At 39.9% G+C, this 11639-nt stretch overlaps 1 protein-coding gene across 1 annotated transcript in view; it reads right to left on the reverse strand.

Moving 5' to 3' along the window:
* Nucleotides 1-11592, reverse strand: part of LRRC36 (leucine rich repeat containing 36) — a 45975-nt gene extending 34383 nt beyond the window's left edge. Inside the window, 3 exon segments of the mRNA XM_024732808.1 lie at nt 491-683; nt 3510-3637; nt 11523-11592. Coding sequence (XP_024588576.1) covers nt 491-683; nt 3510-3637; nt 11523-11592 — 391 coding nt within the window.
* Nucleotides 11593-11639: the final 47 nt, after the last annotated feature.

An 11639-nucleotide genomic window follows, 5' to 3' on the forward strand; every position in this document is an offset into this window, starting at 1 on the left:
TTAGTTCCTCTATAATAACTTTCCCAGGGGCATGTAACATAGAAGTTTATATCAATAAGAAATGTATACTCAACAATAAAATTATAAAGAAATACAGACTAACTCATTTGAAGGAATATTTATTGTTCCTTGACAACTAAGCCCCAAAGAGTTGTTGTATTCATTTTCTATTGCTAATTCAGTTACAAAGTTGGGGCACCTGGAAAAATAAATCTCAACCTGGAAACTTTTTGTTGGGGAGGAAGTGGTGATGAAACCATCAACTGAAGAAAACTAAAGCTGGAAGTAACTGATAAAATCATAGATTGTCATTCAATAAACAATAAAAGGACTCGTCATACATCCTGCCAAAACAAAAGAGTTACATAAATATTGACTAATAAACAAATATATCCTGCCAGTGCATACTCTGGGCCAACATCCAAAAGGTTAGGAGGCAGCTGGTTTAAAGTAAGATTCTGGGGCAAAGAACAGGGGAGGAGGGTCTCACCCAGTTTCTCCAGAGTTTGTAGCGTGTACACAGCAAAGAGCCTATAATCTGTATCTTTCCTGACAACAGGATTGAGTCTCAAATCTAGTTCTTTGAGGAAGGGTAAAGGCTGTAGGCGGGACACCTCCACTAAGGAAGGAATGTTGTTATAATATAAATTCAAGTCTTGGAGTGAACATAAATACTGGATGCCCTGCAAGGAAAAGACTACATTGTGAAACTGCACATTGGGAAGCACTAGGAATCTCACAGATAAAGACGGAAATACAACTATTACTTTCCATCCTTAAACAGTTACCTGAGACACCCATGAGAAAGGCAGGGTTGAAATTCCCATTTAGTTGCCTGAGAATAAGAATGCTGCAGCCCATGGGCACTGGATGTGCTATACATTAAATAATTCATACATATCATACATTTCCTCCTTTATAAGCTCTGACATCCAAATATCAGCGGTCAGTTCTCTACTTCTGTTGCCCCCCATCACTCTCCCAATCCAATCCTTCTCAGTGGTAGCCAGGCCAAGTCACTTATGCACTTCTCTCACCCTTGCTATAACCACTCTCCTGACCCCAGGAGTACCTCAATTTAAAAGAGGGAGGGAGGGAGGCAAAAGAAAGATGGTTCTGGGGAGAACGGCAGGGAAAAAAATTAAGTGTGTATGTATATGTTCTTATATCTCAAGACCTCACTTTTAGGGTGAATGGACTATATGGCAAAACAAAACAATGCGATCTCCAAGTCTTCCCCCCTGGACCAGTCAAGAGCCCCTTTTGTCCTTGTTTTCCCCTTCAGAGTTACTGCCACCCTACAAGCTCCCCATCCTCCAATCAGTCAGTTCTCCTTGGTAGAAATGTTCTGCCTTCTTCTGTTCTATTTCTGTGGACTTAGCAACCCCACCCCCCTCCCCCCACATCTCTAGCAACAGTACAATCAGAACTGGGACACTGGAGAAGAAAAGCCACAATTTTTTTCCTTTGCTAAAACTTACTATTGAAAATAATTGTTTAATTTTCATGTATTTGGCTAGTTAGGTGCTTGTGCCCAACATTAAATTTCAGGACAATATTTCAAAACATGTACATATATGTATAATCACATACTGTTAGTAGTAAAAATGGTTACCATAAAAGGAACTCTGTCATTGAGAGTTATTTCAGAAAGGTAAAATTATTTTCCATCATGTATTTATAAAATAATGTTTTTATTCTCCTCTCATTTAAAATTAACCTTTTTATAATTGCAGGAAGTTTAGAAAACTCAAAGATATATTCAAAATATTTCTGAATAGAACACTGTTTACAGTTGGATGCATTTCTTTCTGGCTTTTTTCACCTCCACTAACTTCTACATTGTGAAAGGGTCAATGGTTGGGAATATTTATCAGTGCTTTTGGCCTCACTCTCAGGGCAGTACACCATTAGGACTGTCTTTAAATGTGTCTGATGTCCCAGCTCAAGTAATCTTTTAATGTCTCATTGTAAAAGTCAAGGAAACAATTCTTATCCTCCTCTCATGTTTCCCAGTTGGCATAAATTCATGTATTCCCCAACGCTACACTAGAACTAAACACAAAACATTTCTCCCCTGGGAAAATTAAGCAAAATGATTCAGAACTGCTAGAGATGAATACATGCAGATAAATCATAGATGCAAAAAAATTTGTAAAACTAACATTTATTAAGTACTTCCTATATGCCAAACACTACAGGAGTCTTATATATGTAATACTTGATTACACATGCTAATTTGATTAATCTTCACAACAGTTTTCAGCCAATTTACAGAAATGGAACAAAAGAGAGTAAAAAAGCAAATGACAGCAATGTTCACTCAATTTTTTTTAGTCTGAAAAGAGCAATCAGATAAAAATACATATGAGAAGAGGAGACCTAAATAACTCTGTACTAATACTTTCTGAAATTTGTGGGCCAAATACAAAGGGCTGTTATCAAAGAGTCTAAAGACCTAGTTCAACTTGGAATTTCTGCTTTTAGAATCCTAGTTGGAAATTTGATCTAGCTTGGATTTCTTCTTTTGGGGCCCTTAGTTTTAGACCTTGAGATTGGGTCTAATTTGTGTTGTTGAACAAGTTTCCCCTAAGAAATGCAAAACTGGAGGAATAATCCAGATCATTAACCAATCCTGGATAGAATCTGTCTTTCACCTTCAGTCTTGCACAGAAGGGCTTTATCAAGACAGCCCCATAGCTGGGCAAAAAGGGAACAGTGGAAGAAATACCATTTGGGGGTCTATGCAAAGAAAATAAAACTTCCATCTCTGTGTGTGTGGGCATTTATATTTGTAGAGCTCTTTCTGTGCGTTTGCTAATCCTCACACTTTCTGCTTAAGCATGCTCCCACCTACTTTCCTAAACTGCCCTCTGCACCACCACCTCCTGGCATGGAAATTTTTGTTTTTAAGACCATCATTTCCTCCCCCTCCTAGAAAAAACTCACAGTAGCAACTTAGGCCATGCACCAACATCATCAGAATCCCCTGGGAATGCCCTGGACCCACCACAGATTTATGAACTTAGAGTCTCTCTCAGAATAGGGACTAAGACTCTGTACTTTTATTATTATTATATATTTATTTTATTTTATTTTATTTTTTTGGCCATGCCGCATGGCTTGAAGAATCTTAGTTCCCTGATGAGGGATTGAACCCGAGCCCTCAGCAGTGAAAGCAGAGTCCTAATTACTGGACCACCAGGGAATTCCCAAGAATCTGTACTTTTAACAGTGCTCCTCATAATTTTTTTAACACACATTAAAAATTGTACTATTGCCCTAGGCAGTGATAGTTTAATATAGTTTTCTCTCAGTATAAAAGGAATTTTTTCCCAATATTTTATAATAAAAAAATGTCAAACATAAAAGAATTTCACAGTGAATAGTAAAATTTAGTTTGGAAACATTTTAAAGGAAGATGCTATATTCCCCAGGCTGATATTATCTACCTTTTATTTCTTCTCATCAAAAAAATAAACTGACTGGTCATAGAATATAGAACTTACCTTCAGGCTAGTGATCAAATTTCTTGATAAATCTAAGGATCGGAGACTTTTAAAATTTCTGAAGGCATCACCAATGGAATGGATTTTTCCAGCATAAGATCCCTGCAATGAAAGAGACTCCACCAGTTCTGAAAAGAGATCATCAGTAGATATATTATGATCTTGGCTTGGATAAAGAGCAGAGTCACTGAAAACAGGCCTTCCTTCCTCCCGTATCTCATGTGTAAAAGATCCTACATTCAAGGCTCATAAGATCAGATCATCCTTTTAAAAGCATCAATATGGGGCTTCCCGGTGGCACAGTGGTTGAGAGTCCACCTGACGATGCAGGGGACATGGGTTCGTACCCCGGTCCGGGAAGATCCCACATGCCATGGAGCGGCTGGGCCCGTGAGCCATGGCCGCTGAGCCTGTGCATCCGGAGCCTGTGCTCCGCAACGGGAGAGGCCACAACAAGAGGCCCGCGCAAAAAAGCATCAATATGGTCTTACGCAGTGACGCCAAGCCTTGGTTTTACAGAACCCTTGAGTTCTCTAATTACCCTGAAGGATGTAGTAAAAGTCTCCAAAAGTTCTCAAAACAAACAAATTCAGCAATCCCACTGTGAGGATTTAGTCCTATAGATAATACTCACAACATTTTGCCAGGATATATAATGTAGACCAGAAGGATGTCAATCACAGGAAAGTTTTAGGAGGAAGGAAGGGAGGGAGGGAGGGAGGAAAAGGAGAAAAAGAAAACTGTCAAAGAGCCCATCAGGAGAAGAGTAGAACTAGATGGCCTAAGCAGCAGTTCATTGATACAATGGACAATGTACTAGATCTGTGACCTTGTACAAGTCACTTAACTTCTCTGTGCATCGGTTTCCTTATCTGTAAAATGGAGATAATAGTACTTACCTCACAAGATGTTGTAGGGATTAAATGAATATATATATATGTGTGTGTGTGTATATAAAGATATATACATATATATGTGTGTGTATACAAAACTTAGAGTAGTGCCTGACACATGGTGCTATATACATGTTAATTATTGTTATGCAGTCATTAAAAAGAATGAGGTAGATTTGTAGATGCTCATATGGAAAGATCTCCAAGACATTAAGTGAGGGAAAAGTATGACTCTGTGTCTGGGTGTGTGATTGTGTTTTAAAGAATATATATGTGTGTGTGTGTATGTAGGTATGTGGGTATATGTGTATATATATATATTATATATATATATATATATACACACATACATATGTACATGCATACATATATGTCAACTAGACTTCTAACAGCACTGAAAAGAGGAGAATCTCAAAACTGCCAATAGGAGCTCACTGGCAAGTGTGGTGGGCCAAAATGAGAACAGCAACCAAAACTGGAAGGAGTTTCTGCAGAATCCCATTTGCAGGTGACTGCCAGGGGATTGCATTGAAATAAGCTCTTAAGGTGCTGGAGCAGTCTGGAGCAGTCTAGGACCTATAAACTATAAAAAGTATGAAACTGAAGATCCCTTTCAAGGCAAGACTCATCCCTGAGAGAAATCAGTGGGAGTAGAATCCACATTGAAGGGGATAGAGACAATAGGTTCAAAAGAAAGAGAAGGTCCAGATACAAGTCAGGGAGGGAGGCAGAGATGGCAGTTCTCCGCAAGCTTAAAGCCCTATTTTTAGTACTTTGTGAACACAACAGAAGAGGGAGCTCCAAAACCTTGAAACTAGGAAAGCTATTCTGGCCCACTCTTCCCATCTAAAAGTATAGAAAACGTAATGCACTTTAACAAAGAGACACAGAAAAGGTTTACAGTCATATTTTATATGAGGTTATTAAAACAAAAAAGAAAAAAGAGCAGAATAGCATCCTTAAAAAATGAAAGCACTACAAAAAGATACATCCACAAAACAAATGAAAAATTTAACTTAGTATTTCAAAACAAATTTCAAAAGCTAAAAGATGTCATAACAAAATGTAACAGTTCTCAAAACATGGTCCCTAGACCCCTGGAGGTCCCTGAGACATGTACAGGGGTCCACAAAATCAAAACTATTTTTAAAAATTATTTTCATAATAATATTAGAACATTAATAGCTCTTTTTGCTGTGTTGACATTTGCATGTATGGTGTAAAAGCAAAAACTACTGAGGCCTTAGGATGAGTCAAGGCAGTGGCATCAAACTTCATTCTTAGTCATTGTATTCGTCACCATTGTATGTTTGCAGTTAAAAAAAAAAGCCACTTTCTCTTAAGAATGCCCTTGAAAAAGCAATAAAAATGGTTAATTTTAGTAAATCTTGACGCTTGAGTATGTCTTTTTTATATTGTGTGACCAAATAGGAAGTACGCATGAAGTACTTCTGCTTAATACTGAAGTATGGTGGGTGCCTTGAGGGAAAACACTTGTGTGGATTTTGAGATGCCAGCTTAACTAACACCCCCACCCTTTTTTTTTTGAACACCATTTTTACCTGAAAAATCTGACACACTATGGTTATTCAGACTTGAATAGTTGGCAGACATTTTCTTGAAAATAAAGAAAGTGAGGCTGTCACTTCAGGAAAACAAGTGACAGCAACTGTTGTCAATTATAACATATGAGCTTCCAAGCTGAAATTAGAATTTTGATAAACTTGTATTTGCCACCATAAACTTGATAGATTCCAAAACCTAAAGATATCTCTGATGAGATTTGTGATGATACTAACAAACATGATTTTTTAATGTAACAAAATGAAATTTGCCAGTATTTGGAAGACAGACATAACTCAGTGAGTTAATATTTTTCAAATGACAGATGCCTGATGTTACTACAAAATCATACACGGGTAAAAGATCTGTTTAAGTGCAAAATTACCTGGGGAATTCCCTGGTGGTCCAGTGATTAAGAGTCCGCCTTCTAATTCAGGGGACGCGGGTTTGATACCTGGTCAGGGAACTAGGATCCCACGTGCCACGGGGCAACTAAGCCCTCGCCACTGAGCACGTGTGCCTCAACTAGAGAGCCTGTGTGCCGCAAACTAAGGGGCCAAACGCTCTGCAGTCTGTGCATTGCAACTAGAGAGAAGCCTGTGCGCCACAAGGAAAGATCCTGTGTGTTGCAACTAAGACCCGACGCAGCCAAAAATTTAAAAAAATAAAAATAAATGCAAGATTAAAAATAGATTTTTTTTTTTTTTTTTTTTTTTCCGGTACGCGGGCCTCTCACTGTTGTGGCCTCTCCCGTTGCGGAGCACAGGCTCCGGACGCGCAGGCACAGCGGCCATGGCTCACGGGCCCAACCGCTCCGCGGCATGTGGGATCCTCCCGGACCGGGGCACGAACCCATGTCCCCTGCATCGCCAGGTGGACCCTCAACCACTGCACCACCAGGGAAGCCCCTGCAGTGATTATTTTGCAATGTATACAAACATCAAACCATTATACTGTATGCCTGAAACTAAGTTAATGTTATATATCAATTATACCTCAATTAAAAGATTAAAAAAAATTTTTTAAAGAATCAGTGGTTGCCAGAGGTTACATACTGTATGATTACAACTATATGACATTCTGAAAAAGGCAACAGGAAAAAGGTCAGTGGTTTCCAGGGGTTCAGTAGTGAGGGATGGAAGAATAGGTGGAGCACTGGGGATTTTTAGGGCAGTGAAACTGTTCTGTTGATACTGTAATGGCGGACACATGACTATACATTTGTCAAAAACCCCAAAACTGTACAACACAAAGAGTGAACCCTAATGTAAACTATCGACTTTAGTTAATAATAACGTATTATTATTGGTTCAACAACCATAACAAATTTACCACGTGAATGCAAGTTATTAATAATAGGAAAACTGAGAGGGGATATGGGGGAGGTGTGATGGGGGGAAGAGTATATGGGAACTCTTTTATCCTTTCTTTCCTATACAAACTGTGCCTCAGGATAACCAAATAGTTGGCGTGAGGAAATATCTTTTTATATAAGTATTACAACTAACAAATATTAAAGAATTTTAAAATTATCATTTTGCAATCCCGAATGAATTAATGGATCCTAGGCAATCATATTCAATGACTGAGAATATCACAAAAAGCACACCAGATGTTATATACTTCCTGATGGAAGTATACACCATCACTTATGAAGTGGTCTTGCAAAAAAACCCAAAAAAACAGGGACTTCCCGGGTTGCGCAGTGGTTAAGAATCCGCCCGCCAGTGCAGGGGACATGGGTTCGATCCCTGGTCCTGGAAGATCCCACATGCCGAGGAGCAACTAAGCCCTTTCACCACAACTACTGAGCCTGTGCTCTAGAGCCCACGAGCCACAACTAACTGAGCCCGCGTGCTGCAACTACTGAAGCCCACGTGTCCAGAGCCCATGCTCTGCAACAAGAGAAGCCACTGCAGTGAGAAGCCCACACACCTCAATGAAGAGTAGGCTCCCCTCACCACAACTAGAGAAAGCCTGTGCACAGCAACGAAGACCCAACACAGCCAAAAATAAATTAAAAAAAAAAATCAAACCTGAATGTGATCAAGCCTTATCTAACTACCAATTCATAGGAAATACAAGGAACAGAGGTAAATGTTAAACATCTTAGGAATGTAGTGAGCAAAATCCAGATTGTAAGAAATTATTCAGGACATGACTAGTTTCTTCAAAAACAATAGAAAATACAAGAAAAATAATGGGAAGAACCTGTAGATCAAATAAGATTTAAGGTAAATATCAACCAATTGCAATAGACCTTACATAGATCCTGATTCCAAAAATTAAAAAAAAAAGAAAAAATGTATAGGACAGTGGGGAAATTAGAAAACGAATTGGATATTTGATAATATTAAGAAATTACTGTTAAGTATTTTTAGGTTTTATATGTGATTTTTAAAAAAGAGTTCCAGGGACTTCCCTGGTGGTGCAGTGGTTAAGAATCTGCCTGGCAATGCAGGGTCCACGGGAATCGAGCCCTGGTGGGGGAAGATCCCACGTGCCGTGGAGCTACTGAGCCTGTGCTCTGGAGCCCCTGCTCTGCAGCAAGAGAAGTCACCTCAATGAAGAGTAGCCCCCGCTTGCCATAACTAGAGAAAGCCCACGTGCAGCAATGAAGACCCAACGCAGCCAAAAATAAGTTAATTAATTAATTAATTTAAAAGATTTACTGTTAAGCCATGGTAATTACAAAAGTCTGATATTGGTGCAGGAGTAGATAAACTGAACAATGGAACAGAACAGAAAACCCAGAAACAGACCCACATTTATAAAGTGACTTGGAATATAGCAGAGATAACACTACAAAATAGGTTCTGGGAAAACTGGCTATTAGCATAGAAAAATACAATTATATTATATCACATATCATATATAAAAATAAACTCCAAATAGATTAGATTTTTTTAAATTTGGAATCCACTGTTTCCAGATATCAAACGAAACAGATCATAGTTAATTAATTAATTAATTAATTATTTTTTGGCTTTGTTGGGTCTTCATTGCTGCGCTCAGGCTTTCTCTAGTTGCGGGGAGTGGGGGCTACCCTTCATTGCGGTGCGTGGGCTTCTCATTGTGGTGGCTTCTCTTGTTGTGGAGCACGGGCTCTAGGTGTGTGGGCTTCAGTAGTTGTGGCACACAGGCTTAGCTGCTCCGCGGCATGTGGGATCTTCCCCTACCAGGGCTCGGGCCTGTGTCCCCTGCATGAGCAGGCAGATTCTTAACCACTGAGCCACCAGGGAAGCCCCTGGAAAATTAGACATAATGTGAAAAGCAAAGCTGCAGAATTTTTAGAAAAAAAATGCAGGACCCTATTACATCAGTGTAGGGGAAAACTTCATAAATAAGACACAAAAATCACACATCATAAGGAAAAATAAACTTGACTACCTTAAGATGAAAATTTTCTGCATGACAAAGGATAATTATTTATTAGAAATTTTTACTACAGAGAAATATAACAAAGAAAACAAACATACAGAAAAGGTCTATAACTGTACCACCAAGATTATCCCTTTGGATATTAAAAAGAAAGTAATGCTTATTACACAGCCAGAAAATTCTAACAGTACAGAAAAGTACAGAATAAAGTAAAAGCCTCTCTCCCAAAAAAAAAAAAAAAAAAAACCTCTCTCCCCCAAGGTGACCACTGTGATTTTATATAGAAGAATTTTAGAATGCATATACCAGCACATTCATTTAACTGAAAAGTATCCATGTTTTGGGAATTCCCTGGCCGTCCAGGGGTTAGAACTCTGCTTTCTCACTGCCCAGGGCCTGGGTTCAATCCCTCGTTGGGGAATGAAGATGTGCAAGCCACGTGGCAGAAGGATAGAAAGAAAGAAAGAAAGAAGGAAGGAAGGGAGGATGGAAGGGAAGAAAGAAAAGTATCCATGTTTTATTGGTAAGTAAAAAAAGCAACTTGCCAAATAGTATATATGCTCTATTCCTTAAAAAAATAAAAAAGGATACCTATGTATGTATGTTTGTATAAGCAACAGAAAAGGAGAGGGAAGAATATTCTTTTACTTTAGATACTTTTGTATCGTTTGAATTGTCAGAATGAGCACAATTTTGTTATTCACATGTAATAAAAACAAGCTAACAAGCAAAAAAAAAAAATCCTGCCACATATTATTCTAGCTGGAATATGGAAGGTGCCTTCCCCAAATCAAATTGAATAAATTTTTAAAAAAGGAAAGGAAAAAAGAAAAGAAAGGTACACCAGTATGTCAAGCCAATGAAGCTTTTCTTAGATAACTTGTAAATTAGGGGAGCTCAAAGTATTAATAGTTTGGAAAAGAAAAACCTGAAATATCTACATCAATCTATCTATATGCACACCAAACCATTATCTTTGGGGTGGGGTGGGGGATTTCCAGAAGAAGGACCGATTAATACCCTCTTTGCTCACTCATGTAGTGTTTGACTGTTACCAGCATGTATTAATTTTGATAAATTTTAAATAACAAATAATTTAAATAAAATAAAACCAAGTTATTGCATATCCCACAAATAAAAAGTACTAGAGGAAGAAAGGTAACTTTGTTACGGTTAGAGCGCAGGCTCTGGAATCAGAGTCCTGGGTTAATAAACTCTGGCTGCATTACTTACAGCTGTGCGGCTTCGGGCAAGAGTCTAAACCCAATTTTCCTCAACTGTATAATAGGAACAGTAACAGCATCTGCTTCACAGGCTTGTTATGGGGATTAAATAATGCAGGGAAAGCATTTAACACAGGGTCTGCCATTACGATGCAGTGAATTTAGGAAGGCTAAAAGTTGAATCAGGAACGCTGATAACTTTCCCAACATTTCTACTCCTTAAAAACTTAGAAAGCAAGCTGTGTGAGTCAGACCCCAGGTCAGAGGTGGGGTCAGCAGTCATTCCGCCCGTTTTACCTCTAGGACGAAGTCAAGGCACTGATCTAAACGCCTCGAGAGATCAGCTGCTATTCCTTTTACATCAGACCCCTTTCTGAGTCTCAAAAGGAGGCTACGCATCCAGATGGATCAAATGAATCGCTAAGTTCTCGAGGTGAAGACTGGACGAAGAGAGGGGCTGATGAAGGAACATCCTTTCCCATTTCACCTCAACCAGGAAAAGCCCTCCTGGGTCGTTAGTTTCCGAAACTGCCAAAAGTAACGCCCTTTGTGGCTCCTCAATAGCACCCCGACCTCAAAAGCCCTTCTCACCGCGCTTCCCTTCTCCCGCCAATGCCGCTCTTGGGGCTCATTTTCCTTCCACTAGTTCAGACTGTCCAGTTCTGTGTTCCTGGCCTCAGGGTCCGCGTAACCTTGTTTCTCCTTCTCCATTTTAGACTCGGCTTCTCTCCCTCAATTTCTCGCCCTCCGCCCCAGACTCCCCAGTTACTTCAGTTCCTTCACCTCTACTTCACTGTAACCCTTCCGCTTCAGTAACCCCTCCTCCGCCTCAGAGACCGCTCCTCCACCGCCGTTCCCCGCCATCTACCTCATATTCCTCTGCCTCCCCCTGTTTTCTCCCCTCAGCCTCTAACCCCAAGCTCCCGATCCAGGCCCTCCCGGCCTGGCCCTACCGGATTGCTCCAGGGTCAGCGCCCCCAGGCGGCGGATGCCCTCCTCGTCCAGCTCCCACTGCTCCGCCATTCCCGCCCACCTGCCCCACTCCGCCGCTCACCTGTCACCGCCCGCGA

This window comes from Neophocaena asiaeorientalis, unplaced genomic scaffold (genome assembly GCF_003031525.2).
Source record: "Neophocaena asiaeorientalis asiaeorientalis breed wild unplaced genomic scaffold, Neophocaena_asiaeorientalis_V1.1 scaffold90, whole genome shotgun sequence".
In the NCBI taxonomy this organism is placed as follows: domain Eukaryota; kingdom Metazoa; phylum Chordata; class Mammalia; order Artiodactyla; family Phocoenidae; genus Neophocaena; species Neophocaena asiaeorientalis.